Source organism: Rutilus rutilus (genome assembly GCF_951802725.1).
Source record: "Rutilus rutilus genome assembly, chromosome: 12".
Lineage (NCBI taxonomy): Eukaryota > Metazoa > Chordata > Actinopteri > Cypriniformes > Leuciscidae > Rutilus > Rutilus rutilus.
The window spans coordinates 23337757-23357654 of NC_140217.1; the positions used below are offsets into that span (position 1 = coordinate 23337757).

The window sequence follows — 19898 nt, forward strand, 5'->3', positions numbered from 1 at the left end:
GTTGATTCAGCTTAGCCAGTGGTGTGAGTTAGGGATGGGACTTTTTTTTCTTTTCTTTTTTTTTGACCAGTGACGGATGAGAGGAGTGTTCAGAATACCAGTTTGAAAACGGTGGTTATTTTTTACATTTTGCTTGTGTTTGATGTTGCAAGCCTAGAAATTTAATTTTCTGGCAAATTGTTTGTGGTTGTGTGCTTTTCAAAGGAAATGTAAGTTATTTTATAAGCCAGTGAAGCAAGTTTGTATGTATTTTTCATAATGAATAAGCTTAAAGGGATAGTCCACCCAAAAAATGTATATTGTCATCACTTTCTCATCACAGATAGATTGTCATCACAAACTTTCTTTTTTCTATGGAACACAAAAGAAGATATTTTGAAGAATGTTGGTAACTAAGTTTTGGTTCCAATTGTATTCCATTGTATGAACAAAAAATATATAATGGAAGTCAAAAGGAACTGAAACGTTTTGGTTACCAACGTTCTTCAAAATATATTTTGTGTTCAGCAGAATAAAGAAATGTTTGAAATGACATGAGTAAATGATATAATTTTGGGTTGACTAATCCTTTGTGTTATGTAAGTGTATGTGTTTTTCTTTTTTTGCTGGTTTCTTTTGTTTAGATCTGTTTATTAAAAAATATTTATAAAATCACTATGGAGAAAATAAATGGGAAAAGTTAGCAGTTTAGTTATTGCCATAATTCATCTTTTTCGTTTTGGTTTCTTTATTATTGACGCAATAAAAAAATTAAAAAACCTTTGTCAACAAACTTTTCATAAGTAATTCTGATATAAACACTGTAAGACGGTCTGTTGGCCATCTGTTTTTGAGTTTGCCACGCTAGCTTATTTGGAGAGGTTAGAATCAGGTGTGGAATGTGTGTGTATAGGGTTGTTGTGATGATTCCGCAAAAGTTGAGAGGTCAGCGGAGTGGAAGGAGCTGGAGGTGGAGTGAGAAAAGGTACATTCTTGCCACAATCAACTCCAGATGTTCTGTGAGGAGCAGAGTGTCTACAAACTCTACAGACACATACAATTAAAACTGATCATCCACATCTATGCAAGATCCCAAAACTGGCAAGCACAGAGTTTTGAATTAAAAGAGTGCATATCCCGGGGCATTTGAATAGGAGCAGATAATAACTTTCCATAAATCTCTGAAATATGTTTTTGGTGTGGTCACCATCTCAAGATCTCATCTGTGGCCTCTGTGACCATGATATTCTTCAGTTTTAGTGCTTGCTTCAAAGACCAAAAACAGATGTAGTTTGAAAGAGTGAGAGATTATTTGTATTATTTATTGCTTAGAGTTTATAAGCTGAAATGCCAGTCTTATTACTTTGGACTGTTTTATTTCTACAGGTTTGGCTGGATCCCACCAAGCTCATAATGAAACAAGTGAGACGTAAGTACACCTTCTGCTTTGTGTTGTGTTTAGAGATCAGAGGATCTTGGGGTCTTTGAACCTGTGTGTTTGTGCTTACCATCCACAGGGCCGATGAACACACTCTTTCGGCTGTCAGTGAAGTTCTTTCCTCCAGATCCCGGTCAGCTTCAGGAGGAGTTTTCTAGGTGGGATGTTTAGAAATCACCATCCATTCATACTGTATATACTGACAAGCTGAACCGTTCTTGTAATTATATGCCTTTTTTTTTTTTTTTTAGGTACTTGTTTTCTCTGCAAATCAAGAGGGATCTAATAGATGGTCGACTGAACTGTTCAGAAAACACTGCCGCCTTGCTTGCCTCTCATTTGGTGCAATGTATGTCATTTGAGATCAGTTAGTTTCCTGACCCAAGTCCTTCATAATGTTTTAAATCTGTTGTGTTTCACTAATTATGTTGCGTCTCTGCTTTGTAATGTCAGTCATTGACATGATTATTTCCCCTCATTTTTTTTCAAAATTGCATTACAAATGGAATGCATAAATTCATTGACTTGAATGTGTATTTATGAATAGGGGTGCATAAAGTAGAAAATGACATCGTTCAGAAACATACAGGGGGAAAACATAAAACAGACATGCTGTCATAGAGATGAGGATCAGCAGAGCCTCATGACTGTATGTCAAGGTCAATAAGTCTTTTGAAATGTCAAACAATTTTATACATTGCTAGGTTATTTTCAGGTAGTAAAATGTCTTATGGTACATAGTTGATTAAAAATATAGTTATACTTGGAAATGTTATTAGTTTAATTTTCAGCAGCAATTATTCCAGTCTTCTGTGCATTGGTGCTTAGATAGCATTTCTTATTATTATCCATGTTTAAACCAGTTGTGCTGCTTAATATTTTTGTGGATATATTTTTTCAGAATTCTTTGAATAGGCATTTTTTTTTAAATAGAAATATTTCGTAACATAAATGTCTTTAATGTCCCTTTTAATTAAGTTAATGCATCCTTGTTAAATAAAGGTTTTAATTTCCTTTAAAAAACATAGTAACTCTTGAACGGTAGTGTATGTATTATAATTTCATGATATTTGTGAAAATTAACTTTTTACATTGAGAACGTAATTAAAAACTTTTTTGAATTTATTACTTTTTACACCAGATTACATTTTTAGAGTCTTTAAATTTAAACAGCTGGAAATGTTGTTAAAGTTTTTCAAAACCATATGAAACCAACATGAATGCAAACAGTACGTTTTTAAGAACTTGCCACAACTAGAAGTTTAAAACTAGATCCTTTTTTTTTCTCTTGGATGCTCTTATTTGTCTTTTTACATTTACTTTTCTCTTCCCCCCCACACAGCTGAGATCGGTGACTATGATGACATAGCAGACAGGGAGTTTCTGAAGATGAATAAAGTGCTGCCATATCAGGAACGTGTGCAAGAAAAGATCATGGAGCTCCACCGCAGACACACGTAAGACATTTATTGTTTTGGCCTGAAGGTGTAGGTTTGCACATTGTTCCTCTTAAATGTATCTTAGACTGTCAAGCTTTGCGTTTGTAACTTCACTGAGCTGACCGCTGGGAATCAGTTGAGAAAATTTATGGCACAAAAGTAATTTTATCTTTGACATGTCCAGTTTAGTTGGAAGCATTTGTGTGGAATGAGAAGCCATTTGTTTCAAGTGGAACATCTAACTGAACTTTCAATACAAACTCCCCTGGATATCTTGAATGACAGTGTGTTTCCATTTGGTGCTGAGTTTATTTGGTTTATCTGATAGTGAGTAAGTGATTGTTGTGTGTGGCAGTTTAAGAGATTTAGAGGCAGTTAAAGGTGGACTGCAGATTCTCTGCTTGAACTTTAGAAAGACACTATTTTAAGAGCTTACAGACACTATTAGATAATATAATAAAGGACACGTATCTGCTTAAAACTATGTGGCATGTGTGCTATTACTTTTGTAAGCAATCACACTTATTGAATTTAAAAAAAAAAATTGGCCAAAAAATGGGCTGACAATTTGTGTAAATGTACATAAAACAAGAGATTTGAGGTAATATGAAAACAAAATATGTTTTTTTTTTTTTTTTTTTTTTTTTAAGATCTCAGGCATATGAGCCCTGTGTTTTTGGCTCTTTGTAATGATGCATTTCCGGTGGGTTTAATCTGAGGCTTTGGGTGTGAGAGAAGTATTGCAGGTCGGCTGTGTCAGTGGCTATGTGAGGCTGTAGTTGTAATCCAGTGGCTCAAGGCTTTTTATTAGCCATACGGCCACAAGGGAAGGGGAGGGGCTTAAGCAGATTGAACAGCTTAAAGGATGAGCAAAATTGCAAAATGATCTGGCACTGCTCTAACATTTGCCCAGGATTAGCCAGAACGCTATACAACATTAATGGAATATATCTGACCATCCCCCAAACTTTGCTTAGAAATGGTAGGATATAAGTTTTGTGAGATTTAGATTTAAAAGGTGTGTTTATATACAGGTATATATATAAGGTAGTGAGGTATACACTGCCATTTGGGGTCAGTAAGGTTATATATATACAGTACTATGCATACGTTTAGACACCTAAAGAGGAATAAAAAAAGAGGAATAAAAAAAAATTATCTTTTGGAAATTGAACTTAATGCCTTAATTAAAAAAATTTGGAAAAATCCAACCTTTAAGGACACCAATTTTCTTTGTGAATGAATAATGTATCGTAACCTTTAAAAATTAAAATCGGCCTGCCTCTATGGGTTTTTAACATAGGGGTGTCCAGACTTATGCACCCTGTATTTTAAGGAACATTATTACATTATTCATTCACAAAGAAAACTGGTGTCCTTAAAGGTGCTGTATGTAGTTTTTAGCGGCCTCTAGCGGTGATGTTTCAGATTGCAACCAATAAGTTTACAAGCGCGTGCTCTTACGCGTGCTCGAATTTATGAGCGAGCACTGTGGGTACCGGCCAGACTGAGACGCAACCTATGGACGCAACACACAAAGCATCCCACAACATGCTGGAAACTCAGGTAAACTCCCACTGCAACGTTAAAATAATAGGCTACTTTTATCAGCTTGACATTGAACTAGCTAATGCTCCATGCTCGTACCATGATAAGTATGGAACCCTATCAACATTCTAGGTTTGTAGATAAGGTTTCTCCATTATTCAAATGCCCTGCCGATGTTGATCTGTGTTTTTTACCCGAAGTTCATCCGATTCACGTCTGGCCTTACGAGCTTCAGCAGAATTATTATTTATTTTTTTTACGTTTTTATCAATATGTGGAGTTTGTGTTGGAGTCTGTGTTTTGCTGGGCGCAGGTCGTTTCTTAGTGTTATCAGACATGTCATAAGTTGCATAAGTCATAAGTCTATGTCATAAGTTGCAGTGTCGTCGCTGTTGAGTGCAAAGTCAGTAAGCTAGACGAGGCGAGAGGCTCGGTAGCGCGCATGCAGGTGACGTCACTGGCGGTAAATCCGACCCGGGACCTTCACATAAAAATAAGAATACTTGCTTTCAGAGGTAATAGCAAAACCCGCAAAGTGGATAATTTTAATGTGAGATTACAACCCCTTCACACACAGGCAATAAAAAAAGGATTCGTTTTGGTAGAAAATCTACATACAGCACCTTTAAAGGTTGGATTTTTCCAATTTTTTTTAATTAAGGCATTAAGTTCAATTTCCAAAAGATGATTTTTTTTTATTCCTCTTTTTAGTCAACTTTAGCATGGGTGTCAAAACTTATGCATAGCACTGTGTATATGTGTATATATATATATATATATATATATATATATATATACACATACATACATACATACATACGCACGCATACATACATTTTAAGTTAATATTTCTTCTATTCTGCAAGGATGTATCAAAAGTGGCACTAAACATTGTTTTAGAAATTCTATTTCATATTATTTCTGTTCTTTTGAATTTTATATAAAAATTTTTTTTTTTTTTTTTTTTAAATATTAAGCAGCACAACTGTTTTCAACATTGATAATAATAAGAAATGTTTCTTAAGCACCAAATCAGCTTATTATAATGATTTCTGAAGGATCATGTGACACTAATTACTGGAGTAATGATGCTGAAAATTGAGCTTTGCCATCATACAGGAATAAACTACATTTTATTACTGTATTAAAATAGAACACCTTTATTTGAAATTGTAATATTTCACAATTTTGCTGTATTTTCAGTCAAATAAATGCAGCCTTAATGAGCATGATACTTTTTTTCAAAATATAAGGTAATATAGTACGATACAATACAATACAAGAGGATAAGCAGTTTGGATGGTTAACAATATATTAAGAATTCAGAAACCCTCGTAATTAGCAATACAGGTGGCTGTTTAGTAAACTGCAGCCAGCAACTTACTGCTTGTGCTCATACACATAATGCTCAAGAGACTGAACGTGATTTAATGCCCCAATATACTCACAGTGGAGTTATTTTTCCTTCTTTGCTTAGAAGTAAAAAGAATTTGGAAATACTGTTGCAGCAATAAACTGTTCACGAGCATCCAGATGCCGTCCAGGCAGCTGAGAGCGACGTTTAGATTAATATTTAATAATGTGCTGTGTGCTTTTATCAATAACAAAATAAACGCACAATTACAGTACAGTACAGAATGACTCTTTTAGCATTATCCTAAACATTGTATTAGCATTCATTTCATGTGTCATTGAACGTAAAAGGGGATCTCAGGAGTGCACGTAACCGTTACATTTGGATTATCCTGGCGAAACCAGTCCGAATCCTTCTGATAAAAATCAGTCTACGGGCTTTCATAGACCACCTAGGAAGTCAGGGAAGGTCTCATTTTTAAGTGTCATTACAAGCTGTTCACACATTGGCAATACAAAAATATAAAAGTTAATGTAAAGTGGGTATGGAGGATATTTTGTGTTATTAATTTTCAAAGTTGAAAACCTATAAAATGTTATTCTAGTCAACAAATTATGCTTTACCCAAATTCTTTTTGCTGTGTTAATGTTTCACTTGTCTTTGCGCCCTCGCCTGTAGGGGGCAGACCCCAGCAGAATCGGATTTCCAGGTCCTGGAGATTGCACGTAAATTGGAGATGTATGGGGTACGCTTTCATCCCGCTGCTGACCGAGAAGGCACCAAGATCAACCTGGCTGTAGCACACATGGGCCTGCAGGTCTTTCAGGTACATGTACAACTTTAACGTCTTAGTGAATATAATTGCTTCCTTAGAGCTCTAAAAATGATTTATTATTATTATTATTATTATTATTAGTCCAAAATTATTTTAGTCTAGTCCAAATATTGGTGCATTTTTAGTGCGTTGATATTTAGTACAATAATATAGAATTCATCTGATATGTAGTCACAGGTGTGTATATATGCATGTATTTGTTTTATATCTATTTTATTAAATATTTGTCTTTTTATTTTTCAGGGCCACACCAAAATTAACACCTTCAACTGGTCCAAGATTCGGAAGCTGAGCTTCAAGAGGAAACGATTTCTAATTAAACTGCACCCAGAAGTCCATGTAGGTATCACGTTTATAATATTATATATATTGTTATATATATAATATTATTATATGTACATTTACAAACATGTAGTAGACACTACCTCAAAGAAAAAGGGATGGAATAAGTCTAACATGACAAGGAAACAATTTCATATGAGTAAAGACTCAGTCAGAATGACAATACATGCATATTTTTTATACTTTTTTATCATCCAGTAATTTTATAATGTGTCTTGTTATATTTATATGTGTGTACTGGAAGCTTAAATACCAAGGTAAATTCCTTGTGTGTGCAAGCACACTTGGCAATAAAGCTCTTTCTGATTCTGACTCACTAAAAGACACAATTTTGGAGAAATACAAAGCAGTGAAATCATTCTAAAAACTCCTGGGACATACAGAATCAACAGAGACTTGACACACAATAAGACGTAGAAGTAATGTTTTTGAGCTCTGGAGTTTTGTTGGATGAGGCCATCTTATACATCTTATGTAAACATTTTAAATGTATTCCAAGTGACGTTTGTTATTCTGTCTGGATCACTTTCATGGGTTGCTAAGAATTAAGACCACATGTTTCCTCATGTTGCCTTTCATCTGAGATGGAAGTTCTTAAGATCAATCTTTTCTCAGTGACTGATCAACATTTCGTTCCACAGGGTCCTCATCAGGATACGCTGGAATTTCTCATGGGCAGTCGAGATCAGTGCAAGATCTTCTGGAAGAACTGTGTGGAACATCACTCGTTTTTCCGTCTCTTAGACCAGCCTCTGCCCAAATCCAAAGCCGTCTTCTTCAGCAGAGGATCCTCCTTCAGATACAGGTACACATGTACACAGTATCGCTTCGATTGTGATTATGCCAGTGTTTCTGGCACTGCTGCTTATGGCCCATTCACACCAAGGATGAACGATAAAAAACATTGACAGCCAATCAGAGTCCATCCTGTTTTCAGAGCTCGAGCATTTAAAGTGGCAGGCGACAAAACTGCATCATGCTTAGAATGAACAGAACAATATTGTGCACTGGTGTGGATGCTAATTGTGTTATCATTATAGTCATCGTCCTTGCGGTGAACAGGCCGTGGGAGTTTCTAACAAAACAAAAACATACAGCCCAATCATTGTAGTCCTATTCATATGAGCTGATTTTAATAAATTGTTCAAAAAGACTTATTGAGATACTAGTTCAATCTGTTAGAAGAACCCTTCACAGAGTGAACTCACTAACATCTGCCTCACTTATGCCTCGTTTCCACTGAGCAGCACGGTACGGTACGGGACAGTACGGTACGGTTCGGGTCTGTTAATCATGATCTGGCTCGCGTTTCCACTGCCAACAGTAGGCTACCCTTACTTGATAGGCGTGGTGTTTCGATCGACGTCATTTTCGCGCGAAGAAGAACATAGTAAACTACAGTGGATGACATGCAGCAGATCTTATTCTTGCTCCTCGACATGTTTGTCACAAGAAGACAAGCGCCGACATTAGGCTTTTCTCAATATCAAGTACGCAAAGTTTGTACTTGCCATGTGCGACTCCTACATGCAAATGGTACAGCGCGTTCTTAAAAGCGTCGCTGATACACCGTTATCTCGGTTACTCTGTATGTACATTTTAAGCAACAATAAAACGAAATATGTTATAAAACACCACTCTGCCTCTTTTCGTTTTCATTTAAATAAATTAAACATTATAGGGACACAAATGTGGTTCATGCGCAACGTTATTCACTGCACATTATACGTTATTCTATTTATAACGAAATGAAATTTAAAACACAACCCTAACGTTACCTCTTTTCGTTTAAAAAATAAAATAAAATAAACATTCCAGGCAATATATGCATTTGTACAAATGTTGCAATAAACATCAGTGATAATCTTGTAATAAAAAATGACAAGAAACCATATTTCTTTTTGTAAAATTTCAGTTTTATCAATAATAGCCTATATAAAAGTTTAAGTAAAGTACAAGAAGCTATACAATAAGAAATAAAGCAAACAATTCAGTCAAATATCCAAATACAGCGCTCTAGTCTAACATTACAAGTAGTTAAACACAAATAACGTTAATATAAAACTAAACTTAGCCCTCAGCCAAAACGACTGACAGGGAACTCATTATATATTCACGAGACCAAAGATCGCCCGTTAGGTCTACACAAAACTAATTATATCTTATGTTTAACCACTACCGTCGGAGTCCGCGACGAACGCCGAGGAAAGGCTCATCCAGCCGGGAAACATGAGCGCCGAGCGCCCGCTGAACGCATGGATCTCACAACCGGGGGGAAAAAAATCATCTTTATAAATAAACCACAACCATAAACAACTACATTCTCGCCTGAAAAACTCTTAAAATTACATTTCGTGATACAGTAACAGTAGTATTATATTAAACTGTATATTAAAAAATAGCGCTTCTTATGTTGTCATTCCTCTTGTAGCACGCGCAAGTGACGATTCTCTGTCAACCAATCAACGTCCTGCAGTGAGTCTAGCTCCACCTTTTAGTACCGTTCCACTGTGCTAGGTACCCCAATGGAAGGGTACCTAAAAAGTGGTACGGTACGGTTCGGCATTTTGGTACCATTCACAACTTTTGATAGTGGAAACGCAAATAAATGCGTAATGTTCCGTACCGTACCGTACCGTACCGCTCAGTGGAAACGAGGCATTACTGAACAGGTACTGCAAGTTACTTGCATAAGTCACCAAAAGGTTTTCATCATTTCATGGAAGGCTATCCATATCATTTAAACAATTTTTTAATAATTTGTTTATTGATAAAGTTGTTTCTTTGCATTGTTTTGTTGACTGTTAAAAAAAATGTATCTAAAGTGACTGTAAAGAAATTTAATGTTTTAATTCTGTTCTTTTGAACTTTTCTTTTCATTAAAGAGTCCTTTAAAAAAATATGATCACGGTTTCCACAAAAAAATTTATCCGTACTGTTTTCCACATGGATAATAATAAGAAGAAATGTTTCTGAAAATTCAGCTTTGCCATCATAGGACTAAATTACATTTTGAAATGGAATAGTCTTAGAAATAGAAAATAGTTACAATAGAAATAAGTCTTTTTAAATATATTTTAGCGTATTTTTATTTTATTTTTTTTCAAATAAATGCAGCCTTGGTGAGCATAAGATAATTTTTTAAAGAATATTGTGAATATAAATTGTGGCTTTTACTGCCTACTCCTACTTAAAGGTAATAGAATGTTTGACTTGGTTTGTTAAAATGCATTGTGTATATGTAACAGTGGGAGGACGCAGAAACAGCTTGTTGAGTATGTGAGGGACAGCGGGTTGAGAAGAACTCCTTACCAGAGGTAAATCTTTTCTTCTTTTTTTTTTAAAGTCTCACATGAAACCTGTTTTATACTGTATATTGGACCGTTTTTCGTAAGCCATTTTGTTGTGGTGCTTCTCTCTCTGTGTATCTGCTTTGCACTAATTATGCTGTTTCTACAGGAGGAACAGTAAGATTCGCATGTCGACACGTTCCTTGGCTTCCGATGTGCTCAAACAGGTCAGTAGAGCCTAAGATCAGGGTCACATCCAACCAAACTCATGACAACCAATACCACAATGAAGAACAAAAACAACTCACTTTGTTTTCATCCACTCTCTTTACCTTACCCATCCATTTCAGAATCTGTCTTTTAACGACAGTCTAAGGGCTCCAGTGTGTCCTTCCTCTGTCACCGCCTCCTTCCACTCCCTGCATGCCCCCAGCTTACCCATGCGGACAGAGACCCCGAACCAGCCTCTGAATCTCCAACAGATGCAGCAGCCTCCAAGAGCCCCCAGCCCAACTCAGCAGGACTCCATCCAGAACTCCCAATCCACCTACGCCTTCCCAGGTGCCACTCATATCCAGGCAGCAGGAGACTGCGGCCCCTCGTTTGTGTGTGTAGAGAGTAGTTCCTCTAGTGCACGGCCCTCCCAAAATGGCAATGAGGATAGCGAGGGAGTAGGGGTGGGTGGTGCAAGCGTTGGGGCGAAAAAGGGTTTCTTCACACCTGAAGCGTTTGAGGCGGAGTTAATGCGCGTCCAACAGATGTCGTACCAGATCCCGAGTGCCTGCAATCAGCTGCATGTTAGCGAAGAGTATATAGATGATGATCCAGCTGAAATCTCGTTTTACGCTGGTGGTGCGGAAGCCTACTGTTATGGGTTTGACGAAGAAGGTGCTGAGAGATTCGAATACGGCGATAGAATCTCCGTGCCGCCCGCTACATACGGTCTCGGTCTCGAGGACCTTAACGGCAACGCTAACGCATACTCAGAGAGTGCCTTCGGCCGATCCGAGACCAGTTCCCTGGTTAACAACCGCTCCGAGTGTAGCTCGCTGGATAACCTTCCTATAGGTTCTGCCGGCGACTCGCTCTCGCTCGGCTTTGGAGGACCCGACTCTTCATCCTCCTTGCGTCTGCCTGGTTCCGAGAACCTTTCTGAGGCCAGTTCGATGGTTAACTTCCCTGCGTATTCGGTGCGTTCGGAAGACAGTTCGGCCATGCAGTTTAATGATCTGGTGGAGCAGCTGGAGCAGCTCAGCTATCCGCCCACAGCCACAGAGGGCTCGGCTGACGGCAGCTCCGATTCCGACTCCGACTGGGGGTCGGATGGAGGTCTGCCTCCAGATCATAACCTCTTCTTCAGCAACCCACTAGTGAGTGAGGCAGATTTAGACAGCTTCTTGCTGGAATGCCAAAATCTCAGGGCTCTAAGCATTGGGGAGACCCCGCCAGGCCCCACCCATCTTAAAATGTAGCATGACCCCCATTAAACGGCAACAGTATTGGTGGTTTTTAATACAGAACATGACCAAGCACTTAATTCTCCACCTCATCCTGATATAATCAGTTCTTATAGTTTTGGCACTTCCTGTTAGCGCTTCAATCTACCCCTTTTTTTCTCACGTGGCTTTCCAGTGTACTTCCTCTCTCTCTCTCTATCTATTTCTCTTTGGTGTTAATTCATTCTTTTTTTTTTTATTGTTTTTGAATCATGTGCTGTAAGTTCTTGTAGGGTCATATGATTCATTTATATTTTTCAGATTATATAGTTCAATTATTATAACTGTTTAGTTTGACTGTAGTCTGGATGGCTACAAGTTGCGCTGTGACCTTTAGAAGGGGAAAATCAAATGGATATATCACCTAGAATTGTGATATCCGTACCACTTTATGCACACAAAACTATAAACTTTCAAATTTATGAGCATTTGAAGCTTAGAAAAGAACGTTAAATCATGTTCCGTAATTATTATTTTTTCCTTATTAGGGCTGCAAGACATGGAGAAATGCAATAATAGCTGTATGCATTACATACAAGATAATGGCACACATCAGTTTTATCTAGTAGATTTAAAGCCAGAAAGTTCTCTTTCTGAGTAAAGAACTTCCCAACTACTCAAAGTGAACATCAAATCTTTTACTAAAATATCATGCTGTAAACATAAAAAAAAAAAAAAAATCTAGCATTTATAGGTAATCAACTGGAAATCTAAACAAAGGTTTAAGTTTAATTGACAATTTTAACTTGTCAAGCTCATATGTTTATTTGCAATATTTTGTAATTATTTTTGGGGGGTTCTTGCAGTTCTTGTCCCTTTAAATGTTTTGACCTAAAAGGGGTCCGAAAACGAGTTCAAATATTCATTCAACCACTGAACTGATTTGTCTGAAGAGGAAAACTCGCTTGAATATGAATAAGGAAAAATACACATCACTAAGATGAGATTTACATGCTTGTAAAGGTACTTTCATATCAGGATAACTGCATGAGCCTATTCCAGTAGTGAGCCACTCTACTCAGGGCTGTAATTTAATTAGCAGTGGAGCTGACAGCCTTTGCTTTTAAAAGCAAATTTGAGCCGAAGTTGATTTTGTGTTTGTTACTTTAGAATTGTTCGCTCCACTCTGCCCCCTGCTGTTTAACTTTTAGACGTGTGCATCTCTTATTTTATTGGACTATATGGCTGCATTTACACACGATCACTGGCACAGATTGGACCATGTTGCATGTGTGTAAACGCCAAAAGCACTCTTTTGGCATCCGATTTGAGCCATTTTTAAATCTCATTTTCAAATTTTGCATTTTGACTTTATATTTTGAGTCTTAAGTTCAGATCTGTGCATGTTTCTTTTCAGTGTAAGCCTTTGATGCCTCATTTTTCCGATTTTAGTTGTAGACTATTGTAGCCATTAACCCATGTTCTGCATGTAAAGAAATGTAGAAGCTTGCACTACAGTTAAAAAGTTTGGGTCAGTTAGATTTTTTAAAACATTTTTTTGAAAGAAGTCTCCTATACCGTTTCCTAACCAGACGCGATGCGATTCCAGCAACAAGCAATTTATCTGGCCACATCAGACGCAAAGCGACTAAAGGTGATGATACACAGGGCAACTTTTTGGGCAATGTTGCTGGGCAATGTTGCCGTCAACGGGAAACCAGATGACACACAGGGCCCACGACCGATCTAAAGTATCCAGATAGAAATTTATTGCTCATTTTCAATGGGAAAGTGCCCAAGCAACAATCGCTCAGCAAGATTGCCCAGCAACATTGCTCAAAAAGTAACCCTGTGTATCATCACCTTAAGAGACACGATAAAAACAATCAAAAATCACAGCCTATCAGAAGAGCGTGTGGGCCGGCACTTTCGACTCTTACACCATTTTAACAATTAAAAATACTTACTGAGTGACTGAAACAATCTTTTTTTTTGAATAAACTTGCTTGTTCATATTGAGTTCACAGTTAAAAGTTCTTGTTTCCTTTCATTTATTTTCAAGATCTGAGGTGAACGATCCATTGTCGATTCAGTACGGCTATAAAGGTCATGCAAGATGACATTCAGACTCATATTAGATGCTTTTAACATTAAATCATCCAAATAAACAGTACCTGAGATTATCAGTGTCAGACTTTTGTATGTTGTCGTTCCAGCCGCGACATCGCAGAAACATAGAAACCGTTTCTAAAATAGAATTGCCACATATCACAGCTGGTTAGGCCAAAAACTCTGATTAACATGAAAAAGATACCTTTTATCGCATGTAACGTCTGGTTAGGATACGGTGTTTTATTTGATCAAAGATACAGTAAAAGCTGTAAAATGTATTATAATTTAAAATGTATGTTTTAATCTCTAATGTAATATATATATCTGTATATCCGGCAGCCATTACTGATTTGGGGCTCTAGAAACATTTCTTAATGTTATCAATGTTGAAAAAAATTGTTTTGTAGAAAGCGTAATGCTAAATGATTATAGTTATTTTAAATAATCTTTTGTAACATACGTAAATGTCTTTATGGACACTCAGTTTGATGGTTCTTTGCTGAATAAAATTAATTTCTTCTTAATTATTATTTTTTTTTTTTACTGACCCCAAAATTTTGGCCAGTAGTGTAGATTTTTGCTTTCATCGACGAATGTAAGTGGTTGAGTATTGTAATGTGCTGTCAATACCACTGATAAGAAAGTGAATGTAATATAGAACTTCTAACCTCATGCACAGTATTGTATGCGCGTAGGAGCATAGTCATAGTTAATCGTCCCTATTATAAATATGGTCTGATAATGTAAAACGTCTCTATCATTAACAGTACGACCGGTTCTGGCACATTTCTGTGAATTTAAGGTTCAAGAACGATTTGTTTGTGCCTTTTATTTGCTTTATACAAAATTGGTGAACTTCTCTTCTTCTTTTTTTTCTTCTTTTTTTTATAAAATAGCCTCAGAAACATTATTCAGGTATTATAATTTAGTGAAGGGTTTTTTTTTTTGTTTTTTTTTTACTGTCTATTTTGTGTCTCTACTCTGTCCTCTCTCAATGATTTATACTGCAGGTTTGCTTTCGATGCACTTGAATCTTTTGTCTGTGCCTATTACCTTTGGGTGTCTCTTTTGAAGGTTTTAACTTGATCTTTATTTGCTTATTAATACCTCACCTAATACATTTAAATTAAAGGCACTCCTAATAGTACAAAGTATTACACAGTGCCTTAATAGGTAACATCAGCTCTGTGCAGTTGTGTTTTTGTATGACATCCAGACCACACAAATGCCTTAGGTTTCTGTTCTGGGGTTTGGAGGGAATAACACTGTCTGATTGCCATGAGTACATTGAGTTCTATGAGCCCAAGATGAAATGCAGACAGTGTCTTTGTATTGATGTCATTTCCACTTATTTTCTTGAAATCCCATTTAATATCCTGCCATATCACTCTGCTTCACTTCTGTCCTTTGCATTTCTTTAGCAATCCCATTTAATGATTCAAATGTATTACATTTGCTTTCTCAAACCCAGTGTAGATTGTTCTCCTGTCAAAACGGTGAATATCCTGAATACCACCCAAAACTGAACTAAAGTTTTGAACAATTTTGTTGTAAAGAACAACCATTTTAGTATTAACCATAATAATTCATTCTCATTGTCATTTTGAGAGCACATTTGGCCCGTTTATTTTTTCTTTGCATCCTATTTTTTAAAACTGCAGGAGCCTCTCTCTACTCCCACAAGCGAGGGCAGGCCTGGGCTGCTCTTAAACTCTGGGCAAGGCACCATTTGGCCATCCACCTAACAGTGCTTCCTTCACATCAGATCTCCCATCATGGACACAATGACTTGACTTTCTCTTTGTATTGACCATTATTATTATTATTATTATTAAGTGTTGCCAAACCTACTTTATAAAGTGACCTATGAAGTAAAAAGTAACATCTTTTCTTATTAACAAAGTAAATAATTCAGGAATTTTTGCTGTTTTTACTTTAACATCACAAGGCCAGCACTAATGGATTCCCATAATGTTTCTGGTCCAATCTTAGCATGTGTGATCTTCTCTCTTGCTTTGCGAGGGCTGTTATAGTTTAGATTTAACTGTCCATTTAACACACAAAGCCACTGTATAAGAGGAGACCTCTTTTATCTTTATGAAAACACTTTTTTATTTAATTTAACTCAGGTCTTGTTCCTCTCAAATGCGTCAGTATCTCCGATTGTGGATGTGTTTTAGTTACATGACCGATCTGCCACTCTTGAGTTTGGATTAATATGTAATCATAGTGTGCTCGATCAGTGTTTTAACTTCACTCTGTCTATGAAGAGCGTTTTCCATATCATGGATCATGATTATTATAATGTATTGTTATGATTTATACCGTTTATACCATAGCACTTCATTTTAAAACAGATGATACACCCTTTTTATGGTAGATTCAGTCCTTAGTAGGTAATGAAGCCCACCATTTTTTTCTCCCCAGAGATAGATTTATGATTTGTTTACATGCACGCTTAAAATCTTGGCGCTTTAAAAAAGAAAAGTGTTTCTTATAAGAGATGCAAAATAAACATGTTATTGGTAGGGAACATTTCTTACAATGTACTATTGTAAAACTGTCATTGCTATCGAAGGAGTCTCAAATTAAAATAGTATTATTGTGCATTTTGTTTTTGGTATTTATTATAAAAAATAAAAAAAATTATGTTTGGGTGCCGAGTCAGACCTGATGTTAAGTGACCTCTGCACAGATTTGGTCCAATTAATTTTGTTTTTTGAGGAGTTAAAGAGCGTGATTATTTAATTAAATCATGTAGTTTATCTGGCTTTTCATATGAAAGTTTAAAGCATTTCAAATAGAAATACTATTATTATATTATATTATAAAATTAAGTCACAATCACAATACTGCATCAGAAATGTTTTTTTTATATATATATGTATATAAAAATGAGGTATTCTAAGTGCTTTGGGGGATTTAATAAGAGAGAACGTAACCAGATTCACCTTGCCTTTCTTTACTTGCCTTGTGCTTTGCTTTTTGCTTCCTCAGTATACATATTTTTGTAAATTTAAATCTGAAATTAAGAGCTATTAATGCAAATACAAGGTCCTTAATGTACTAATGTGAAAATAGTTTACTTATGTGTGTGTGCATTTCATATATTTCCCCTTTGAAATAAAAAAAAAAATACTTTTTGGGTAACTGGGATTTCAGACTTTTTTGTGAATCGAATGACTTAACAAACATCAGCTACATTAGCCCCTCCTATAACCTGTGTCTATACCTAATATTTTTTGTAACCATGGTGTTCATTAAAATTTAATACAGTTTTCTTACACTGCAGGAATGCTTTTTTTTTATGAGGATATGACCTTAATCGTTTTTTCAGGATTTGTGGTTTGCAGTGTTATTTTGATTAGTTCTATATTTAAGGAGCTATTCTCAATGGCATGGATCAGTGCCACTGTCAACAACATGAGCCACCTATTTATCTTCATTTCTTTGAGAGTTTGTGGTGGGACTCACAGCTAAAGTCTTAGAGAAAATCAAGCCGATGGGCAGGAAAGTAGGAACACAGTGTTAAAACTAGCACCATAACGGCAGAGGCCGGGAGACTGTCTGGCATCATTCTGATCCTTCTATCTGTATGTTAGATGTTGCAAGATCATGGGTATGGCATTGAATGCTAGGTTCTGTGTTGGATAATGCCCGGGTATTTTAATACTAATTCAAGTAATTTAATCTTGTACAAATCTTAAGTGAACGTGTTTGCTAATATTGTACCAGCCACCCGGAAATAAATTAGCAAAATCCGTAAACAGTGCTAATGCTGAGACCATATCAGATGTCCATTTGCCTTCCTGTGTGTATTCCTTGTTGACCCTGTGATTTAATTTGCATTCATGTTGCATTTCAGTAAATATATACTGAAATATAGTCTCCGTCTAAACTGAAATAACCTTTTATTTTTATATTTCAAATTTTCACTTTATTTGAAAGTTTTAGTACTTTAAGTACTTTTGTTTTTGAGTTTTTGACTTCAACTAAAATGTATTTATTTAATTTCCAATTTAAGTTTCTCATATTAGTGTGTGTGTATTAGTGTTAGTGTGTGTGTTCATATAAATATATATGAAGACTTCAGATGCAAAAGCCACTAAGTGCCATCTGAAATTTTCTTCTAGAATGATCATTTTTATCAAGCTTGTATGTTTATGTTCAGTTATTTCACTTTAATGGCAATGAAAATGACCTATTAATTGTCATTAAAGTGAAATTACTGATCTTAAACATACAAGCTTGAAAAAAATGCTATTTTATATATATATACATACCTTACTGACCCCAAACGGCAGTGTATATACCTCACTACCTTATTTATATATACCTGTATATAAACACACCTTTTATCTAAATCTCACAAAACTTATATCATTATAACTTATATATTATAATACATTTTTATTAGTTTTATTTAATAGCAACACTGGTCTCCATTATATATGTTTAACAGATAAGTTAAGATAAGAATTTATTTCACTCATTGTAAAGGTCTGTCTTTTTATCCTTTTTAGTAATACATAAGTTACTAAATAGGAAGTCAGTTGTATTCTTTTGTGTCTATATATTTACATGTATGTTCTAATCTATGTTTATTTCTGAACAACAGATGATACTGTACACAAGTACATATAAAATACCCTGTTTATGATTACTTCGTGCAATAGCTCAAGATTAATGTTGTTTGTTGCTAATAATTACAAGTTGCTAGTTTACAAATAGTTCTGATACATCTGTTTCTCATCTATAGTTTATAACTATAATGAACTACCATTAGGATTTGATACAAAATGGGAAAATATGCACAATCTAGCATGAGTCTTTCTGTTGTTTTAGAGTTTCAGATACACTTCTTATGCTACATTCCACAGCCTCGATCTAGTGTAGAGCGCTGTTTGCTTAGGCTAGCTGCCAAACCCCGGCTCCAGACCCCCTCTCTCCCTCCCCTCTTCTCCTATGTCATCCCCGCTGGGACACTCCAGTTAAACTGTAAACCACTGCCGGCTCACCAGCCCAGCAGAATTGCTGATAATCCTTTGCAGGAATTATTTCCGGGTCGTAAAGCCACCTTTTTCTATCTGGAGTTCCTTGTTTATGCCCAGCCTCTACATTCTTGTTTTCCCCCGTGAGCTGCTCCTCTTTGAGGAAGAAACCATTTCCCCCTTCTCATATTTGTCCCTCTTTATATAGGCGTAGTGCTATCTTGCTTTTGTTTTCAGGTTTCTTATCTTCATTTTGTTTTTTAAATAAAATAGTCTGTGGTGAAGGAAATGGATGTGCTTTTTGTCTAACTGCGTGTTTATTGCACTACAAAAAGTGGCTTAAAAAGTCTGGGACCGGACATGTTTCCTGGTGTGTCATATCTTTTGCTGTTCTGCTTTGTCCAAATAGCTGAAGTGAATGCCTTTTTTGTTGACCAAATGTTTTCTAAAATTTGCCATGGTATGTTATTAGCACTTTGAATGGTCTGTTTGATCTGTCAGATGCAGGCTTACTGAATTGACAAGAAGCATGAAGAATGTCTTGTAGTTTTTAGTGCATTTGCAATTGCTTGCGCAATTGATAGCTTGTTTTCAGTGGTTGCTGGCATGTTCAGTTGTTGATGGGTGTTCACTAAACTCCTAAACTTATTTTATTGTCTTTAATATTATCATCATTATTTTCATTATGCTTGTGATCTTAACAGTATTATCTCCCTCTCTTTTTCCATCCCATAGACTCGCTGACAGCCATTGACAGCCCACAGCTGTCTCCCTTCAATGCCAAGGGTGCTCTGTGTCTGTCGCCCTCCTTCCAGATGTCCACCCTCAGTCTTCCCGGCCAGTCACCCTCGCCCCTGCACAGCCCCATCTTGAATGAGGTGGGCACCGGCAGACTAGAGGAAGACGAAGAGGGCAGGAGGAAGGTACACTGATTGCATGCTGACCTGCCCAGGCCTCAATAAGAGCTGAAAAAAATGTTCTGTTTAAGCCCAGCTCAGGGCATGCTTGGGTTTGATTAACACGAATGAGGAAATTGGAAAGAACCATTTAGCTTGCATTGATAGATTATAGATTGTAGGTGATTTGAGTTTTTTAGCTTAACCTTGGTGTGCCTTCAGCTTTTATAGATCTATC

The 19898-nt window shown here is 36.4% G+C and overlaps 1 protein-coding gene across 2 annotated transcripts in view; it reads left to right on the plus strand.

Moving 5' to 3' along the window:
* farp2 (FERM, RhoGEF and pleckstrin domain protein 2) overlaps positions 1 to 19898 on the plus strand; it is a 58093-nt gene that overhangs the window by 22406 nt on the left and 15789 nt on the right. For both annotated transcript variants that reach the window (XM_084426889.1, XM_084426888.1), the window contains exons 4-14: positions 1366 to 1408; positions 1497 to 1575; positions 1669 to 1766; positions 2760 to 2874; positions 6437 to 6584; positions 6837 to 6932; positions 7577 to 7740; positions 10184 to 10252; positions 10395 to 10452; positions 10576 to 10786; positions 19500 to 19687. In XM_084426889.1, the coding sequence (XP_084283015.1) occupies positions 1366 to 1408; positions 1497 to 1575; positions 1669 to 1766; positions 2760 to 2874; positions 6437 to 6584; positions 6837 to 6932; positions 7577 to 7740; positions 10184 to 10252; positions 10395 to 10452; positions 10576 to 10786; positions 19500 to 19687 (1269 nt within the window). The remainder of the gene's footprint in view (positions 1 to 1365; positions 1409 to 1496; positions 1576 to 1668; positions 1767 to 2759; positions 2875 to 6436; positions 6585 to 6836; positions 6933 to 7576; positions 7741 to 10183; positions 10253 to 10394; positions 10453 to 10575; positions 10787 to 19499; positions 19688 to 19898) is intronic.